Source organism: Lipophrys pholis (genome assembly GCF_963383615.2).
Source record: "Lipophrys pholis genome assembly, chromosome: 2".
NCBI classification, from domain to species: Eukaryota; Metazoa; Chordata; class Actinopteri; order Blenniiformes; family Blenniidae; genus Lipophrys; species Lipophrys pholis.
Genome location: NC_137636.1, coordinates 12,476,061 through 12,497,693, shown reverse-complemented (window position 1 = coordinate 12,497,693; position 21,633 = coordinate 12,476,061). Strand labels below are relative to the sequence as shown.

The 21,633-nt window shown below is 39.5% G+C and overlaps 1 protein-coding gene across 1 annotated transcript; it reads left to right on the top strand.

Annotated features, from left to right (window-relative positions):
- Positions 1-14,790: 14,790 nt before the first annotated feature.
- On the top strand, positions 14,791-20,599 carry LOC308125659 (serum amyloid A-2 protein-like). Its single transcript, XM_080489569.1, has 5 exons — positions 14,791-14,982; positions 19,537-19,615; positions 19,706-19,805; positions 19,920-20,058; positions 20,364-20,599. Exons 1-5 carry the CDS (start codon positions 14,810-14,812, stop codon positions 20,500-20,502), a joined length of 630 nt encoding a protein of 209 aa, XP_080345695.1. The 5' UTR covers positions 14,791-14,809; the 3' UTR covers positions 20,503-20,599.
- Positions 20,600-21,633: the final 1,034 nt, after the last annotated feature.

The following is a 21,633-nucleotide window of genomic DNA, read 5'->3' as shown; positions in this document are numbered from 1 at the left end:
TTTTTATTTACTAGAATTATATTTTAACAGTTTAGTGTCCCTCCACTCCCCCTGAAGCAACGTGATGTCACTACATGTGTGTGTTTAATCAAAAAATGTGTGAAAGGCTCCATCCACTGCAGAGATGGCAGATGAGCACCTACAAAATCTACAAATGCACAGAGGCAACAGCTCGAGCATCTGCGCGCGTTGGAACCAAACGATACCATAAATGAACATGAAGTTTAAGCAAATCAAAGCTTGCGGATGTATGATGTAACCCGTGGTAACTTGTGTAGGCCTGCTGAAGACATGAGAAAAAGAGTTGTAGGTTGCTGAAGGCTGAAAGTATGAGTTTTATCATACACCATCCCTTATATGGAACTTGAAACGACGAGTTTTCATTGCTGTTTTTTTGTGAAGGCCAAAGATATTTACTGATGGTTGTTTAAATTATGTTGCAAGCCTTGGAAATCTAGATAGCCCTGCAGCAGAACTTCCTATTGTGTACTACCCACCTACCACTTATGGTGATTGAAAATCGGTGCTTCTAATGAAGAGAAAGAGAAAAAACTAATGCCAACTTTTAAAAAAAATCTCTTTACCTTTTTCCTATTCATCCACTTATCCTTCCATATTATGAAGCAGACACACATCTAGGAACAAATTCCATTTCTTCGCTTCTCGTTTCTTTTTTTTTTTGGCTAGTTATCTCTCCCTTTGTGTGTCTGATTTGTGCTCCTGTGATCCATGCAGTACACCGCTGTTTTATGAATTGGGGCTCTAGTGCCACAGCAATCTAGGATAACATTGGCAAGAAGCAGACGGTAGCATGCTCCGATGGTGACACAGAAAGAGACAGACACAAATCTGATGAATGGATTGTAGCATGAAAGGAGGAGTTTTTTTTTTTTTTGCTTGCATACTTTTAAAAAGACAGTAAACAAACTGTAATCATACTGTGTAATCTAAATCACATCTATTTTTGTTAAAAAAATAAGATTTGGCTTACTGTACATGAATAAGCCCAACATATTACTTCACACTTTATCTTAAGTGTATCGTTTCTGAAGACACACGATGAACGTTACAGGACAGAAATTCCAGGACTTTTTAATTCCCTGCTCATCCAACTTGGGAATAACCCATATAGTCTCTCGATGGTTCCTCTAAATTATTCAAAACATTTATTTATAAATAAACACTGACTGAGCCCTGAACCCAGCTGTCTAGTTTTCTTTCCAGTAACTCTATAACCCTCAGCAACCAATCAATGTATCCAAGAAAACCAAAACCTAATCAGATTTTTATATTCATGTCCTTATTCAATATAAATCTGAGTGTTGACTTCTTGCCTCTTTTCTAATGCTTCTTTTCAGTCAGATGTTAATGGCCATGAACCTTTGTTTACATTTATGGTCTGCAAATGATGAACCCAACCAACTCTTTGTTAATTCTTAAATGCAAGCCAGGATTTTCAAAGCACAAATTTATGTGGGTCAACATAATAAATCATAACACATTTAACTATAACAACCTTCCTTACATTCTCATGGTCACCTCTCTCAGTTCTCTTCCGTTCATGCATCTATAATTTATCCAGCTAAAGGTCTCAGCGAGGAAGAACTGATCCCAGGAAACTATGGGTGAAGGCTGCACAGCGACCTAGTCCATCACAGGGCAAACACAGGCAGACAACCACACATGCTCAAATTTACACCCACAGGCAGTTTTCGAGTCACCAATACACCTCAAAGTATATTTGAGAATGGATAAAACTCACACATACACAGGTAGAACAGCCAGAAAGACTGCAATCCGAAGTGATCAAATAGACCGGCTCTATAATAAAGTTTGTTGTTACAGCAGCTGCAATGTTCAGTTTTCCTTGAGCTGGTGAGAGTGGTTTTGATTTAAAAATAATGCAGTTATTGAGGGTGTAATTCTCAGCGATGTCGAGCTGCATGACCTGAATTATAGTGAGAAGTATTGTAAAATTCAAGCAAAGTAACAAAAGTTGTTCAATACTAATGTTACATTGGTATTTTACAAATTTATTTGTGTTTTTTGTGATAAGTGTTAGTTACTGTTTAACCACACTTACCTGCACTGGCAATCGCATGCTTCCAATTGAATTTATCCGTAGTAAATTCCTATGTTAAAAGCAAGTCTCCTATTTGTCAATATTCAGAAATACTACTTAATTACAGTACTGCTAGTATTTGCAATGTGTTACTTTCAGCTCCACCCAGTACACCAAGATCACATAAAGACAAAAACACACATATACCTGTACACACATGTTTATAAGTACCTCAGTAATTTGCAGTAACAGTAAGCAGACACTTGACCTATTGTAGTTGACTTTCAATGGGATGGTGAATGACGAAACAACTTCTTTCTTTATGTGCACTTCTGTACCAATGTTGGACAATAACATGGTGAAATGAATAGTATTACTGCTGGTAAATATCACCTGTTTATATATATGTCCTTGTGCCTTTAATGGTATCTGCCCAGAAGCCCCCTGGCTAGAGTCTCGGTTTACAGGGACTCTTAAATTTTGTTGTTGTAATACTAGCCATCCAACCACAAAGATGCCAAAGAAGACTCAAAATGATCACAAAGAGACAAAACTCAACTGCGAAAGAGAAACAAATGTTGAGAAAGATACAAAAGCCCCTCAGAGACATAAATAGATAACTGAGACTGAACTGTCGAAGAGATGCAAAATGTGCAAAAGCACATGAAACATGACTGTAGCAAGAGACCAAATCACACTTTAAAAAAAAAACAAGCCAAGAGATAAAGATAAATCACAGAGACAGAGATTCTTATGAAAACGATATTAAAGACAGAAAGAAAACTCCTTAAAAGGGGATACAACCCCCAAATATCCACCACAGATATTCTACTACAGACTTTTTCATTCACACAAGTCAAGTAGGACAGATGTGGGTAGATTTTACATGTTTGTGGCCCAAACAAACTCCGCTTAATACTCATCATGTGTTTTTTTATGCTAATATTAGCATGTGTCTTAAAGTACCTCTGTAATACAAAAGTGCTACCATGAGCTTCAGACTCTTCTTTATGTTCCTCTCTTGGTGCTTTAATAAATTATCCTCCATTGTCAGCTGTTGTCACTCGGGTAGACTTGACACTGCATAACATGTTTGCACGTAAACAATAGGGGATGCATGTTTCAGAGGGCTGATAAATGCTCAGTCCCTGGTTGCTGCAGTTCCAATTTGTGGATTCACCAATGTAATTCAATAAAAAAAAAAAATCATGTAATGGCAATATCTGCCACAATAAATAATAGACAAAACACAAGCAAAAGCCAAAAGATTCCCAAGACAAATAACATGAATTAGGTTGACTAAGACTGATCCGCTTTTTATATCTGACTGTGTCTGTCTGAGATGAATAGAAATGTCTGGGCCTCCAGTGCAACACTATGGGACTATTGTTAAACTTGGGGCTTTATTTCAGATTTTCATACTTTCAAAGTGTCTGAGGATCAGCTCCTCCTCGCAAAGCTTGAACCATATTGCACAACCCCACCCCCACCACCTACCCCACCCTACAACGTGTGCTGCACATGCTTTGTCTGACTTCAAGTCAATTTTAATATTTCATATTTTTGTTAAAACTGTTGGGATCCAGAGACAAATTTTTTTTTTTTATAAAAAAATCTTGTCATGCTTTCGTTTGAAAAATAGCATGACTTTAATATATACTGTAGCTTCCAAATGTTTTATGGTTTTACACTGAAACTGATTTCATTATTTTAATTGGTCTGTTTTGTGTGTGTGTGTGTGTGTGTGTGTGTGTGTGTGCAGATTTTGCTTCATTCTCTCCAATGCATCTTTTGCTACATTTAAAATCACCTCCTTTTTGCCAAGTCCTGTCTCTCTGAAATTGTTAGTGGAGTTGTTTCTCTCCACCCTCCTCCAGTCCCTCTCTCTCCATTCTTGGCCACTTTCCATCACCGTAATTTAAGCATTTTAAATGTAGGATAGTTTGAGACACTCAGAGAAAAGAAAAACAATCCATTAAAAGCATGAGGGGGGAAAACTAAAGGCTGAGTAGGGAAGCTGGAGCAGGAGAATATCAGCCTGACTTTGATGCAAAAAAAATTGATATGGACATTGTCACACATCATTGCCAACACAGACACGCATATGCATGAGCAAACACCCTCATTTGCAAAGGGATGGAACCCCCCATTATGCTAACCTGTAAACAAGCACATACAGTCACATTTCTCCATCTCATTCCCCTGAGGACAGACGCTGCATAGGTAACTGACAACAAGAATATGGCAGTATTACAACCATCAGTGGCAGTGTGCAGGTGGTGGGCGTTCAGTTGTAATGAAAAATATCACCCATCTTGCATGGGGAGGGAGTGGTTGTTGTTTTTTGCCTTGCTTTGAAAAAAATGCAATATTTGATTTGTGCATGTGCACTTTAAATTACTAGAGTGAAAAAAGTACTGATTATATAAGTAGAGGACAGAATTAAAAAAATATATATATCAGTAGTAGTCTGAGAACTGAGGAGATAATCATTCAGTTTAGTACATCTCTGACTAACCAACTCTGATTCGTCCCTAAAATAATTTGCCACATATGCAGGCGCGTGACAAGTCTCTTTTTCAGGAGGGAGGCTGAGTTACCTCCATGACTCCATCGCCTCGGGAGAAGAACGATGTTGCACACTGCTGAACTGCTATGAGACGGACGCAGCGGCAGCGCAGTGGCCACGGTGCCCATGGCTGCAGCAGGGGCGCAGACCAAAGCAGGCATGCACACCGTGGTTCACATCAGTGTAAGAGAAACAAAGACGAGGACAGTCAGGCCTTAGAGGAGATTAAATCTAAAAGCTGAAGCTTGGTGGGAAGAAACAGGCCACTGAAATACTATCTTTACTTGTGAGTGTAAATTTCCAGGTCAGTTATTGTGCATCTGTCTTTAACGGAGTGGGGGACTGACAGTTTAAGAAAAATCTTGACAAAAGACTTTTAGTGGAAAACATTCAGCATGACTGATTACTGATATGACATGATGTTGAATGAAACACACCCTGCACAGCTGTCGTGATGTATATTCTGCAACATGATTCCCATAACAATGTTGTTTGCTGCACTGAATGCAACATAACTTATGCAGGACAACTGTGTGGTGTCATTTTCTTCTAATAAAAACGTGCCAACAGGCAATTCAACAAATGAAGGAGCCAAAATAGCAATAGGAATATCTTCTGCTATGCGCATCAATTATGATAAACAATGACAATATTGCTCTTCTGTAGTCTGTTACATCCTGTGTTGCAGCTCTTTGCTCCGTGCAACACGGCCTTTACACGCCCATCAGACTCTATTCAAACCACAACAAAGTATGCTTGCAAGCGTACCATATCTGCTTGTTTGGCAATACCAAAGTTCACGCTGATGTAGCAATTCTATCATCTGTTTCAACCAGACCAAATGTGATAAGTGTGAACACGCCCTTAAAGCTAATTCACTTCCAATGGATGGATGGATGGATGGATGGATGAAAAACAGGTGAGACCAGATCAGTGGCAGTAAACCTCTGTTATACACATTTTGTGATCGGCTTCAGTCCATAACTCAACTAGACGGTGCATCCCGTAAAGCGTGGACTTCAGCACATTTGTTTAGTGTCAGTATAGCAGGACTCACATTTACGATGTGGACAGTACATCACAGCATGATTGAACCAAACCTGCCAAGTGTTAATACATACAAAGACTCATATCTAAATGATCCTATCAGGCTTTAGACACATGCTTAGATCATGCAGGGATGAGAGTCGTAACTCTTCATAATTCTTTCAATGTCTTGGTTCAGGGCGCTAAAATACAGATTACTTTTATATGCAGGTGTAGCTGCAAGAGTTAGTCTGGAACAACCAATACTCCGCCTTTATATTCCCTTGATACAACCAAGCAGCTAGTATGGAAGAGAATATTATAAACTATAATTTTGCCTAATCATCCAACTGTTATAATGCTCTATCCAGTTCAACGTCACAGGGTGGTGGAGCCGATTCCAGCTAACAATAGGTGAATGCGCAATACAGCCTGGACATGTCACCAGTCCATCAGCAGGCAAACACAAAGAGACAGACAGAAAACCACAAACATTCACACTCATGACTATTGGAAATTCCGGGTCAATAATTAAGCTGACATGCATTTAAATTGTGAATTATTTCTGATTGTATTTGTTCTCTGTATGGTTTGGTATTTTAAATGTTTATTTGGAGTAAAAATATTAGCAGTGAGTGAGTTACTTCATCAAGAAAAACAAAATAGATTAAAGTTCATTCCAGTTATGAAAACATTCTTTTTTTAATAATGGTCAGTGGAACATTGAGAGCGAACTTATTGACCACATGTTAGACCAGCTATCAAATAACTATTGGAAGTGGAATAAAAGGAGTGACTCACTCTGTAGTCTCCTACTGTAAAACTAATCAAGCATATTTCAGCAAATGCATGACCTATGCTTCACTCTGGATTTAATCGAGGCCCATTCTGCAGAATAATGTCAGACAGTTTCCAGAACAGCTGCCCTGCAGAAGACCTTCAAAAGCTAAGTGATTTCTGCTGTCAGGTGCAAGAAAAGTAAATGTTGACGTTTCATCCGAGGAGAGCACTTGTCAATCACCGGTTGGTACACTTTAGGAGGAAAAAGAAAAACTAAAAAGAAACAGACTGAAGCTCAACAGCACACAAGTGAAGGATTGCAATAAAATGTGTGAATTCATGGAAATGTGCCAAACTCCAAGTGGTGCTCAGTGTGCGTCTATTAATTTGGCTTGCAGGAGTGCAGAGCGTCTCTGTCTCCCTGCGTATGGCCACCTCCTCCTGACTATGACAGACCAGCAGATCTCCCAGGACTCCACATGCTACCTGGGTGCCTGCTGATGGTTGCTCTACCCCTGGGCAGTACTTAGGTTGGGACGCCTGATGTGCATCAGACAAATTATAAATCTAATTAACTGTGAACTAAACATTTGTGGTACATTTAATAGTCCCTGAGAGCTTCTTTGCATTAGCTTATTTAATAATACTGCCTCTCTACGACGTGTGATGAATAATTTACCAGTCCAACATAAATGTTTTTGCTGGGAATTGAAACCCCAAAACTGGATCAAATCAAAGTGTGGAATATCATGCAGGCATCAATGTTTGTTAGCAATCAAATACATCATCCTAACATTTTCCTTCTCTGGAGAGGGGATTGTCAGCTTTATTGAAGCACGATGAGGGCTAGTGAAGCAACAGAAAACTGAAAAATGGAGGAAACAGAACAAAACAGGAGAGGGGGAAATGAACGTCTAGGTCTGTGACAGTAACAGCAATGCGGTCTTTGAGATCAGGATTTTTTTTTTACCAGTCAAAGGCTGTTTATATGTGGCTGTGCATATACACAGCACCACTGTTCTTTGTCAGGACTGTATTGGCAGGAAGATCCCGTCTGTGCATAGCTCTGTCTCACCATCTGTTCCTGGCTAGACTGCTGATATCTCTTCTTATAATATCCTGTTCGCCACTCTCAGCCTAGGTGGGGTGTTCGAGTCTTGGATCTGGATTCTTTTTTTTTTTCCTATTTTTTGTCATCCATTCATCCATCATTATAGACATCCAAGCATCTATTCATTCATTCACTCACCCACCACTACTGCCATTGGGACATCCATCCAAACTTAATTAATCTACAATTAATTTATGAGTCCTGCACAATAATAAAAGGAAAGCCAAGTTGCATGTTTACTATTGATGTGACACACCTCCCCTCTCTCAGGCCGCCACTCTGGACAGGAGAACAAACCACAAATAGCACTCTGCCTTACTCATCCTGAGTGCCTTTCAGTGTCACACAAGGCCACAGTGGGTTGAGACAGGAGCCCCAAACAATATCTGTCCCATCCCACATAGCAACTAAAATAATCTCCACGTTAACATTTGTTTTTCCAGACAGAGACTTTCCAGGCGGGTTCTGTCTCATTGTTCCGTATGAGATCAGCATTAAATGTTAATCAGGGAGCTTGTAAGAAGCTTGCCATTATCAAGGAGGCCTCGCTGTTCATTCAGCTGTTGGAAAACCATGATGTGTATGGTGCTCCAACAAACAATTGGCAGCGTTTGCAGGTCACGTCTTTGTCACAGCACAAGCGACTGTTATTGACTGGGGCAGCTGTTCTCATCTTGGGTGAGATCTCGAGGTGATAACCTACACCTCTGCACACATCAAGGCTTTGCTAAATTTCAGCCGTTCTTCTTTCATCTTTTCCAGGAGAGATTATTCTCTCGAGATGAATGGCAGCATTGGGCTTTTCAGCAAGCGCCTTAAACAGCATGCTTACATGTAAGTGACAAACCCATTCAGTTATTATGAAGAGGGAAAAAGAGCAGGCAGTCAGATTAAAGTGTTACAGTACTGGGGGATGTTTCAAGAAGACTTATTCAAACACAGGTGCTTGTGTCCCACAGAGTCAAAAACAACTTAATGCTCTCAAAACTGACTGTGTATGAAGATGAGCAGCAAGTCTCTGTCTCATTTCAAAATGCTGGGAGAAATGGCACATTCGCCTTTGAAAAGGTAATGACAATATTAGGTAGATTAAAGGTGTGAGCAATAGGAAGATTGGAACAAGTATCAAAAAGATCAGAAGTATCGAAAAAGACCAATTTTGGGAGAGATTAATTTTAATTGTACTACAGCTATTCATTAGGCTTTAGGTAGTGAGACTGTGATTGATGTTGTCACGTCACAGCAACAGAGCCAGTGATTTGTACCTGCATGTTGGCGGGAAGGTTGCAGGGTTGTAGTGGAGCAACAATGTGCAAAGTTCAAGCCTTGGCTTAAACACATCTGTCTCTATGTGGTTTTCTCTGAATTCTGCTTTCTCGCACAGTCCAAAAACGTGCCTTTGAGGATATGTTGGACTGGTGTGAATGTGACTATCTTTCTGTGTTTTTCTTGATAGATTCTGTCCCCCATTCCACTTTTGGGGATCTTAATATCCTTTCTCTGCCTCTAATTTAACAATATTTTGTTTGCTAATTATATCAAATAAGTTGTTTTTTGCATCAGCAATAAACTTTTATCAACACAGTTGTTTACGTCCCTCATATAAATGATTTTATACAGCTAAACTTGTCATGAAAAACAACATGATTGTACCTGAATGACACCTTCATTCAACATCAAGTCAAAACATTGAGAACATTGGTACAATAATTTGCAAGTTCAGACACATGATGATCAGTCACATACTCTAACCAGCAAAAAAAAAAAATCTCTCGTGAATGTTCAAAATTTAACTTTTTTATCTTGCAAGCTTGAACGAAGCTGAAATCTTAATTATCTCCGTATGATTGTTGTGCATAAAGAGCTGTCATTTGGTTCTAGTTTACTGCAGGAGCGCATGTCTAATCGAAAACCTTTTTTACTTACACTTTTATCGAATGTATAAGCTCTTCAAATCTCTAAATATAAATCAATTGATTCTTTTTACCCTCAATCTTCCTCCTCTTTTCTGTTGCTGTGTACAGTTTCTGGAGACCAGTGTTGCTTCAATGAGTTCAATGATTAAAAGATCTAGTGTACGTATGTCTCTTTCTTTTGCTTTCCTGCTCACAATCACTCACAGCGGGGGAGGCGTAACATAGATATTCTCTCAAAATCCACGCTGCCGCTCTCTCTTCCTCTCTGCCTCTGTCTCCAATTATCTATTTCTGTCTTTCTCCGCCAGCCCCCCTGTATCTGCCAGTAACATTTTCAACCCACACTGCTGGTACAGTGGTATTCGCTACTTTTCTTGATGCAACCTTAACCAGACTCCAAAATCCTCTCTGCTATCAATAATCACTGGGTGCACAATGAAAGCCAGACATGAAAAAAAAAACAAACAGAGTGAAGTGAGAGACGTGATGGAAGAATAACATATGCAGAGAGAATAATTAGAGGGCTGTCTTTAGCACAGACATGCTGTTTGAACAGAGTTATATAAGAGCACCGAAGTGTCAAAGCATGAACCAAATCTTACGTGTGTACATCACACAACGGTACATTTGAACCTTCATCATTTAAAAGCACTTTGTTTCATTATTTAGTATGTCCTTTATTTGGCAGCTTTTAAAAAACAGATGTGGAATAAAAGTACTTTCACCTCTGGTATAAATTCAAATGCAAATATTTTGCAACATAAAAAGATGCACATTTACGTAATACTTTTACAAAAATAGGTGCTCCAGCAACAAGCCACCTCACCACTAAATTATTTCTATGATTTCATTCACAACTGACAATCCTGCGAATGAGTTTCAGCATGAAGTCTTCATCATAAAAAAAAAACAAAAAAAAAAAAAACTGATTTCCGAGCATTCCTGTGTTTCAGACTGTACACCATGAGGAAAATCGATGTGACAGTTTACTGAAACTGAAGAATTTATTTGTGCGGTCTTGTTCAGCATACATAAACCGATCTCCAGGCCTCTCGGTGACACACTGTGTATTTTTATTGGACCCTTCCTGTGTGACTTTTCAATTCAGTAATCATTTAGATGGGATCTACTATCACACCACCCTTTGGTTATAAATATGTGCACAGCTAAGTAGAACACAGCAATATTTCCTCTTTCATGTTCTCACCGTCTGGTCTCTTGAGTCTGTAAATCTAAGTGGCTTGCTTCCCAACGCTGTGGCTCAGAGTTACACAGGGAATAAAAATACCTTTGTTTCGAATTCTATTAATTACTACTCTATTCCTGTCTTCTCTCTCACAGTTTGTCTCAAACCATTAATAAGATTCCAGTCCATTATTTTTCTAGATGTAAAATTAATTAAACATTTCTTGCTGAATGCCAATGCCTCTAGTATTAAATGGCTGACTGTCCATGTGCCACATTAATAATAAGTCTCTATTGTAATTTACATTATGGCCTAATTGATGCTCAACATTTACACCTGCCCCTTTGTAAAATAAGATTAAAGCAATGCCAGAGAAAGACCAATTATTCCAGCCTTCAAAAATATCTCTGTTGACATTAAAAAATGAACATAAGTCTTATTAAGAGTATTCAAAAACACAAAGAAGGTCATTGGCAGAATAGTCAATACCAGATACACTGTATAATTTCTGCCAAATGACTCTACCTCATCCTGTGTCAGGCTTTAAAAACTATATTTATACTAATGTTGTTGTTTTTTTTCAAATTTAAAAGACTAGAAATATGATTGCTCAAAGAGAAATAGTTAAAATTGTATTTGAGTAAGTGTTGTGTTACCGTCTGGTCATTTGGCAGGGGGCTGGAGCCTCTCCCAGTTCACATTGGGTGAAGAAGCAGGACAGACACGGGTCAGTCTGTCACATAGCTCACACTTCCAAGAAATTGGACCATGATGACGATGATGATGAAGTCAGCAAGCATGGGATCTTCTCACTGAGAGATACTCTCATGCCAACTCTGTTTTGAATGAATAGTGGCGTTATTAAGCTTATTCAGTTTGTGTTGTCTTACCAATGATTAAATGCTGATTGATAAATTAACCATCAGTCTTCTTACCCCTTTAGTCCAATTGGCCTTGAGGCTGAAGAATAAAGCAGAGAAGCACTGGCAGCGTGTGGGTATAGGAGATGTATGAATAAATGAATAGATGGATGGATGGCTCTTTGACTGACCTTGAGATGTTTTACCAGTTGGCCATGCTTGGCACACCGCCAGTAGAAGGCAACAAGGAGGTATCCATATGAAACATCTAAACCTCCCTAACCGGATCCCCTGAGGTCTTGGAATAGGTGCTAATGAGAGAAGTTCTCAAACTAAACTAAAGTTGGACTTTATTCTTTTCCTAATCCAAACATCTTCTAATCTCCTTCATTCAAATTGGGGGCATTGGCGTTCACAACAGGGATCGCCCTGTTCGGACTTCAAAGGAAAGTACAGATTGTGAGAGAGAAACCGCAGCTCATTCGTTGTTTTTGAGCCAAGGGGTGGGAAAATTAATTCATTCATCAGCTAACGTGTACCCAAACACACCAATCAGACTGCAAACCACATTCACAGGTATTCTGAGGAATCACATAAGCTGCCCTCTTCCTGAGGAACCTGTGGAAGATTGTGTAATCATAGATTAATGTCTTCCTAGAGTCCTTTCTTCCTTTTTTTTGGCTTCCAAAACAACCTAGACATGCTGTGGTGAATCAACACTTTTCTGAAATTATTCTTGAAAGAGAATGTGTGTGCTCTAAAATGGTTTCTGGACAGTTCAGTGTAATGCAACAAGACAAAGCTGGAGGCTGAGCTATATTCTTTTTTTGGGTAATGAGCCTGAGCTATTGATCTAATTCTTCCTGACACTGTGGACAGTCTATAAGCATAAAACAGCGTCTGTTATAGTGAGGGGTTCAAATAGCCAAGTCATAGGGTCAGAAACACATGACATTTGAAAATCTTCGATGTGTCACTTGCAGTAAATTACAGTGTCTAATCTGTTCATTAGTCATGTTTTGTCATTACACTGTTTGTTTGGTGTCATTTGTAGGCAGTTGAGTGGGTATTTTTATGCTTTGAGAATTGGCAATGTCTACTCACTCTGGCAACCATCCCTCTTCTGTAGCACTTTATCGTGTTTAGGTTCATGGGAGCCTCTAGTGCGTACGTGCGTAGCACATGCGTGTTTGTGTACACAGATAATATAAGCAGAAAGCTACAGCCTATGCTGCACAATGGGCCTGTAGATCGTTGTTGCTGATTTTTTTACTAACATTGACAATCTCTATTTTCAAACTGCCATTAATGCTCAAACTGTCTTTCATTTTCAGCTCTGTTATATTTAACCATTTCGTTTGTGCCTTTTTGACTCACCAAACACACACTCATAAACAGTCATAGTCAGTCAGTCAGACTTCAGGTTGAATTAAATATAAATACTACTTACCTAAGCACACTACCGGCATTCACTTTCTTTCAACCCTGACCTTGAAATTCACAATTTAAACTGTGGATGCTTGCTGTTTGTCACAAAAAAGGGCAGCCCCATTTTGTGACAAGCAACAGGAGGAATTCAAGATGAAACACTTAAATACATGTACACGCATCATGCAAGTAGACGTTTGCCGTGTAATCATGCAATCACTTCTGGTTGCAGATGGTGACTCATCTTTTTCCCCTGGTGAAACCATATCTGGCTATGAGGTCCTAAGACATTTAAGATAAGCGACAATGCAGTGTGTCACCGTGCAGGACCACGCACCACATGGGGAACTCCTCACTGAACAGCATGCTTTACAGCTGGTAAAAACAAAGATATTAGCCTCTCATAAACCTGACAGTTGTACATAAAAAAGAAAAAATGAAATGTTGCATTCCCCTGCCAGCAATAGATAATCATTGGTGAAAAAGTAAAAGGTTTATGGAGACACTTTCAAACAGACTGTGGTAAAGTATTTAACAAAGATGAGTTGGAAGCTGTACGCAGGCTGCTGATATATGTGTTATATTTACATTTAGAGTAAAGTTTTGGATGGTTGCACACATGAGATTGATTGATCTACAATGTCAGAGATGGTCAGACTGTATGCACTGCATGCCAATAATCACATTTACTCCTAACTCACTCAGCATGGGTGTGGTGAACACCAGACAAGTCCTACTGGTGTTTATTTGACAGTGCATAATGAGACACAGGCTGCGTCACCCCGACAGACATTCAGAGGCAAATCTCCTTCAGCATCAGGTGTTAGTGACCTCGACCTCAGTTCAAAGATTGAAAGTGAAATTGCACAGTGTGGCTCTTGCTGGTGCATCTCACGCTATTTACTCCATCGTTACTTGCCCCTGATGGAAAGGTTTGTGTCATTACACACCGTCTGCTCTCTAATTCTCCCATCCGACCACAACGGAGGGCACACACACACACACACACACACACACACACACACACACACACACACACACACACACACACACACACACACACACACACACACACACACACACACACACATCCGCTGCGTCTCAGTTACAGACAACAATACAAACACATGCACCTCCATGCTGCAAGCACGCACACATACACACACGGCAGGATGCCTCATCAATATGACCTTGTGCATACATGCTCGGGTCACCTCGCTGGAAAATGACCGTAAACGCGAGCATCCACAGTGGATCCAGCACGAGCACAACAAGTGCTCAAGTGGCAGCCTCACAGACACTCACTATATTCCCACCTTGGGTGTATGCAACATGCCTTGTCGCTGCCATGCAATGCTTTTTTTTCTTCTTTTTTTTTGCGTCTTTTGGTGAAATGCAGACAGGCAATAACAAATCCGTCCCATCAATTATCATTAGCTTTGCAGGAATGACCCCCAGCATTTTTTTACTTGACATCAGCGTGCCACACTCAAGGGCATCTGGCAACCACCGCGAGAGCTTCAAACTATGAGGAGAGCCTGAATTAAAACCATCCACCGATGTATGAAGACATATTTTGCTTACCTTTGCTGTTATCTTCTTCTCTGTTGAGATGCATGACTCTTCTTACCATATACTCATTTAGGCTGTCTTTTTTTTTCTTTCTTTCTTTCTTTCTTTCTTTCTTTCTTTCTTTCTTTCTTCTTGTAGCAAAGCTGTGCGCTTTCCAAAAGAGTTCTTGGGATAAACTCTTATTCCAGTGTATTTGTGGTCCTCTGGCCGCCTAATGTCTCGCTCGGCTGGCATGCATGAACGCGCCTGCACTTGTGCGTCCTCCTCCCCTTGTTGTGCTGGAGCAGGTGGTCTAGGTGATGTTGGGAGTGTGTGTATCGTCTCTCTCACTCTCTCACTTTCTCCCTCTCTCTGTCTGTCTGTATTTTTTTTTTTTTTTGTTTTGTTTTAAAAGCCCAGAGTCGCTCAAAGGGTTGCTCGCAGCGAAGGTTTCAGGGAGGAGACGGCAGGCAGACGGGCGGGATGACGTGAAGTAAGTCGGGAGGAGGTCGTCTACTTGGAGCCGAGGCGAGGGATCCGTGCGCCCTCGGTGCTGTTGTGACCGTTTCAATCTGAGGGCTTCATCTCGATTTTCGATTTGAAGTACAGAGAGCGCAACTCGTGACGGCAATAAAATCCGAAATAATCAGAGAAAATGTGCCTTAAGCGCGTGTTTTTACCCTCCAAATTGTCTCTATTTGCAAGCGGGAAATGGTCAAGTGCTGCTCATTCATGCTTGTTGCTCTTATACTGACTGGCAAAGGGGGTCATTCTAGAAAATATAAATAGGCGTTTCTGATACTATGCAATTTGCTCCAGAAATCGTTTGTGTTTTTCAGTTAGTCCCGATCATACCCATACTCATAATCAGTGATGCATATGGATGTGTGTGTTTTTTTTTAACGCACAACATGCAGAAGTTGCAGCCCACAATGGATCTCTTTCTCGAGCACACTGAACCCAAGTTCAGCGTTTCGTTATTGACAGTGTCATGAACAGTCTGTGCGCTCTCATTAGTACTATCATCATACCGTTGCCGCCAATAGGCCCATCCTGTCGATAAGGTGCATTTATTCTCAGTTCACGTTCGCGCCGATCTGAGTGTGAATCGTGGCTCACTGGTACCCTCTAGTGGTGCGTATCGATCAGCGTCTACCGATGGGAAAGATCATTTCTACAGTTCATAATTCGAGTTAGATCAGGGCCAAGTCGCTGATAATGTCTTACCTGTGACTAAGAAACGTTTTTGTTTTTTTTAGGAGGTGCACGATGTGACTCACTACTGCAGCATGAACATCAGTTCAGGGTTGTTACTTTTCCCAGCTCGTTTTAATTTCCAGAGCATGTGAAACACAGGAGAAAGTTGAGTTTTGAATGTTATTCAAATAAGTCTTCACTAGAGACATATTCAATGCAGAAACTCTATTATGTGCAATAGCACATTTTGGTTTGAAATCATCTGTGGCGATGGACTACAAAGATCACATTGTCGTGATTGGATTTATCAATAACCCATTAACTCTGTCTTATAACTTAACAAGATTTAGGAAATTGCACACTGCTTCAAACTGTAGTCTATATTAAACAGCAAATACAGCTGGAAAGGATGACACAACTCTGAGTCATCATCCATGCTTGAATCCATCTCTTGACAGAAGAAGCCCAAACATATTTGTCCTGAACTTGGATGTAGTAAGCAGACAACATTTTGACGAACAGAGAAGTGATATTTTAGGGAAAGAAATCCTTATTCTGTCTTATTTCACCTATAAGAGTGCCTTATCTTGGATAACCCAGTGTGGTGCTGTGTTGAATCCCTGTTACACCTCTTTATTCTTTTGTTCTATCGCTCAGATTTCTGTCTGACACCTCTCCTGTGATAGCACCTCTGACATCTTGTGTGATTTTTGTGCACCTGCATACAGCAGACAGTGTTCTGGTTTAGTCTCTTCTTTACGGCAATACATTTATTCCCCAAGCATGCTGTGTATTTATTTCTGGAACAAAACTCTTCCTTTGTGTATCAGACATACACAAACAGCCTCTCTTACTGAAAACTTCTGACAGCGTCACTTCTCCTCCTCACCTTCACTCCTCCACTTTTCCTCACACTTTTTCAGTGAATATTTATCTGCTTGCTGCAGTGCCTTTTAAGAAAAAACAACACATTAATCAGCACAAGCTGAGCCACGATTGTGCCCTTCAGGACTTTTGGCGATGTTGAATAATCTCGTAAAAAAACATTTTTTTAACTTTGCTCAGTCTGTAGCATGTTACATTATTTGTAAAAAAAAATAGGTTAATGAGCATCCGGACTTCAGGCTCGGTTTTAGTGTTATTATCTCACAATCAACAATACTCCAGTTAAAAACATTAACGCAGTACAATAAAAGTAACGTATGACAGTTCAGGAATGTACTGACAGCATTATTCATGTCACACATGCACAAGTGAAATGATAATTTGGAATGACATCTACACCAGCAACTGCCTGGAATCAGACATCTGATCTCTCAAAATATTAGTCGGATGAATTATCTGTCAGATGGTTTTCACAACCGAATTAGAGTCCACATGAAGCAAACTGAACTGACATTGCCTTTACAAACAGATAGTCTGTGTCTGTGGATCCACAACTCACACTGAATATCAGGACAATAACCAAGGCATGCAATCCAATGAAATCTCTGTGAAATATGACAAGGCATGGATTACAGTGGGAGAATTACTACCAAAAAGTAAAAACATTTTTCACAGGAGCAAAATTAAAAAGTCATGCCTGTGCTTGTGCATGAAGTTTTGGTGGACGAGGAAAGCAAGAATCTAACAATCACAGCTGGACTCAAGTTGCCAAGCACTAATATTGATCTAATTTCTCAATGTTTATTCAACACAAGTTATCGTCAGTCATCCCACCCCAATGGTTAATAACTTGGAGCTGGACAAGGCCTCTTTGTATCCGAAAAACAGACAAGAACTGAAGAGTGATTGCTGTCAAACACAAAAATGTTTTTGAACAAATCCCCTTTAGCGCACTGGAACATATTGAGACAACACCCCATCTTTCACCGATATGAATGACTTGAATCACAGAGGAAGACAGGACTCATTTCCATGTACATGACCCATGACAACTGTGTCCTGCATCTGTACGTGGGTCACAGGTTATATTTGCATGCAACCTTTTTTTTTTTTTTTTTCACAGAATCACTGCAAGGCAATGTGGTACAATACGCTTTCTAAATGACACCACTATACTCTTCTGATAAGTTAAGTTTTCAAAATTGAAGAAGCAGTCACACATTACTCATACTGTGTTTTGTATTCATCTTTTTTCATATTTTAGCCATTAACTCATAAAAATAAAACGAATCAGTGTTTATGTAAATGACTGCTATTGTCTAAAAATATGTTGATTTTTTTTTCATGTGAAAGTTAAAATCTTATTTTGAAAAGCAGTTTTGATATATGGAAATAGAAAAAAGAAAAGAGGAAAGTAAAAGTGAAGTAGAGAAAGTTTTTGCTCCAGTTGAGAGAAGCAACAAGGAGAGGATTACATTTAATTTCACATTGAATGTGTGTCTATAATTCCTATTATTATTAAGTTGTCTGAGTAAGCTAACATGTTTCTTGGTTTGTGTTTTGTTTAGTGATCAAGGCAGAGCTACAATAGTTTTTTGCCTGTTTTGATGAAAATCTAGGGTTAATTCACATTCCAGCTTCAAAGAGAATGGAGAAGGGGGTAGTCCTTTACAGGAAGGAGTTATGCAAGAAAATCAATAGATGACAAATAAGGAAGGGAACAATGTAGACAAAGGTCATTTTGAAGCAAAATGGAATTACACTGTTATCTAAAATGTTGGGCTAACAACAAGAAAATATATCTTATTAATCACGTATTCCTTCCTGGCAAAACCTGCATGGTGTTTTTAATGATTCCCAACCGATCCACACAGAACCAGACTTTTGTCAAAGAAAAAAAAAAGAACATTTCCAAAAGAAACACACTTGTCTGTCAAAACTCTTTTTGATGTGGCTTTCTCCAGTTTAGAGTTCCAAGGTGGTTGAGTAGAACCCAGATGACTGTTGACCTTGGACAAGTTACCAGTCTTGTCCAGGTCAACAGTCATCTGGGTTGCCACAGGTGGGTCTCATTTGTGCCCCACATATTATCACCACCTTTTCCTTCTCTCAAGTAAAGTTGTTTCTAAGCTCCCATACATCTTGTACTGCTTTACTTATTAGTGCACTATAAGTGAAGGGAGTGTACGCCATGAACAAGTGACCTGTCCATCACACCTGAAAAATAGAGACACACACACAAACACACACACACATACACACACATACGCAAACACACACACACTAAAAGTTACCTAGACTTTACAGAGAATGCTCTTCAACTGGCATCGAACAGAGATATTCTTGCTGTGAGGAAAGGGTGCTAAATACTACTCCACTGTGCTACCCAGGAAATACTGCTCTTTTTCTTAGTTTAGTGAAATACTCAGTTTCAGCTTTGCTACTTGTGTTTAGTAAATTTGTTTTGGTAGACATTTTAGTTAATGGCCTACTAGAGAAGAAGCTGCTTTGTTATAATACTAAATCCATTTTAGTATAGTTAGCCATCAGGAAAGCCCCCGTCCCCCTCTTCCCTTTTCCCTTTTGGTTGAGCAGTACCTGTTTGACTTTCCTTTGTTGTATTGTGGCATGTGTCTTGGGTTTTTGTTTGAGTATTGTTAAACTGAGAACTACCAATAAAACCCTCACTTCACCCAAATGCACCAGGTGGTTGTTACTTCTCACACCTTCTCCTAGCAGAGCCGGGTCGGAAAAAAATCTACAAAGACTATTTAGAAATGTAAAATGATAAGGACTAATGCTAACACATTTTCTATAACAAAGTCCTTTTTTTGGTTGCATGAATACCTACTGTTGCACAAATGGGAACTTTCCTTGGTGTGTTTATCTGATATCTTGGATGGACCCTGGCATGGACCAGAACCTTCCAAGATTATGAAATCCTAAACAATCCGGCTTGTTTCAGAGCAGAATATAAAGGGTCCACATGGGGAGATATTCAGAGATCTGTCCAGACTTGCTCTAAGCTCACCAGAGACTGCAAAGTAAGTCAAAAAAGAAAATAGAAAACTTTACAGAGTTATTTCAACAATACTTGAATTTGAATTGTCTTTGTGTTGTTTTTGTTCGTGTAGACATCCGTAACCATGAAGATGCTTCTGGCCGGAGTCGTTCTGATCCTAATTGTTCAAACCAATGCTCAGTGGTACAACTTTCCAGCTGAAGCTGCTCGAGGTTGGAAACAAATTCAAAATTCGAATGGAAATGCATGGGACTACAAACTGCAGATAATTTTTTCTGCATATTCTGATTACATAACAACCTCCAGCATGTTGTCCTTCTGTTCAGGAGCTGGGGACATGTGGCGGGCTTACAGTGACATGAGAGAGGCCAACGTGAAAGGCGCTGACAAATACTTTCATGCCAGAGGAAACTATGACGCTGCGCAGAGAGGAGCTGGGGGCAAGTGGGCTGCTGAGGTGATCAGGTGAGCCACAAGGAGTATCAAAGACACAATCTTTGAAACTACATGACATTTACAATTGAAAGAACGATCTCTATAATCTGTATTGCTGCATAAACTCATACAGCTTAGTACATTTCACTTATTTAGGACAGCACCTTGCTGAGTAGTTTTATATTGTTTCATACACATTCACTCAATTCTTTATTTCTCTTTAATTTATCCTGACCTGCAATCCAACTAGTGTCTTATTTGGGGCGTTTTGTCTTGCAGGCCTCGTTTTGGTTTGGAAATGTTCTTGTTCATGCTCTCTGTGTTTTTCATTTCAGTGATGCCAGAGAGAGGATGCAAGGGAGCTCGGGTCGTGGTGCAGAGGACAGTGCAGCTGATCAGCATGCAAACCGTTGGGGGAGAGAGGGAGGAGATCCCAATCATTTCAGGCCTTCAGGTCTTCCTGGAAGATACTGAGGCTAAAATGCTTGTGCTGAAACTGGAGAACAACTCTCTTGAGTTGCAGATCATGATGATCCGTATTCAGTGAGAAAATAAATTTCCATTTGAAGTTAATTTGCAGTTCCAACTGTCCAGTTTGTCTACATTACGCACATCATATTCCCTGTGTCTTCAACCAGCAAACAGCTTCACTACTGAAAAGAGGAACACCTGATCATACTGGTCAAATCCTCTTTATTTAGCCACATCAAAAAACTAACTTAATGTAACCTCCACAAAAATAGATCAAATTCTATGTAATGATTTACATTTTAATAATATTTTTTGTAAAGGACATTATATAGAAAATGTCATTAAATATAATAGAAAGACTTTTCCTACTGTTAATAGCACTTTAAGCTTATATATTTGGGCACAGCCAGTTCCACTCTCAGAAAAAATGTTACTGGGAGCAGTTTTGATATATGGAAATAGAAAAAAGAAAAGAGGAAAGTAAAAGTGAAGTAGAGAAAGTAACAAGTTTTGCTCCAGTTGAGAGAAGCAACAAGGAGAGGATTACAATTAATTTCACATTGAATGTGTGTCTATAATTCCTATTATTATTAAGTTGTCTGAGTAAGCTAACATGTTTCTTGGTTTGTGTTTTGTTTAGTGATCAAGGCAGAGCTACAATAGTTTTTTGCCTGTTTTGATAAAATCTAGGGTTAATTCACATTCCAGCTTCACATAGAACGGAGAAGGGGGTAGTCCTTTACAGGAAAGAGTAATGCAAGAAAATCAATGGATGACAAATAAGGAAGGGAACAATGTAGACAAAGGTCATTTTGAAGCAAAATGGAATTACACTGTTATCTAAAATGTTGGGCTAACAACAAGAAAATATATCTTATTAATCACGTATTCCTTCCTGGCAAAAACTGCATGGTGTTCTTTAATGATTCCCAACCGATCCACACAGAACCAGACTTTTGTCAAAGAAAAAAAAAAAAGAACATTTCCAAAAGAAACACACTTGTCTGTCAAAACTCTTTTTGATGTGGCTTTGTCCAGTTTAGAGTTCCAAAGTGGTTGAGTAGAACCCAGATGACTGTTGACCTTGGACAAGTTACCAGTCTTTTACAGGGAAACCATAGCCATATTAAAAAA

Excerpts from the sequence above, each read along its gene's own strand:
- LOC308125659 (XM_080489569.1), top strand. The coding sequence starts at position 14,810 with ATGTTGGGAGTGTGTGTATCGTCTCTCTCACTCTCTCACTTTCTCCCT. Across the intron at positions 14,983-19,536 it reads GACGGGCGGGATGACGTGAA|AGCAGAATATAAAGGGTCCA; the intron begins GTAAGTCGGGAG and ends GGCTTGTTTCAG. Across the intron at positions 19,806-19,919 it reads TCCAGCTGAAGCTGCTCGAG|GAGCTGGGGACATGTGGCGG; the intron begins GTTGGAAACAAA and ends CCTTCTGTTCAG.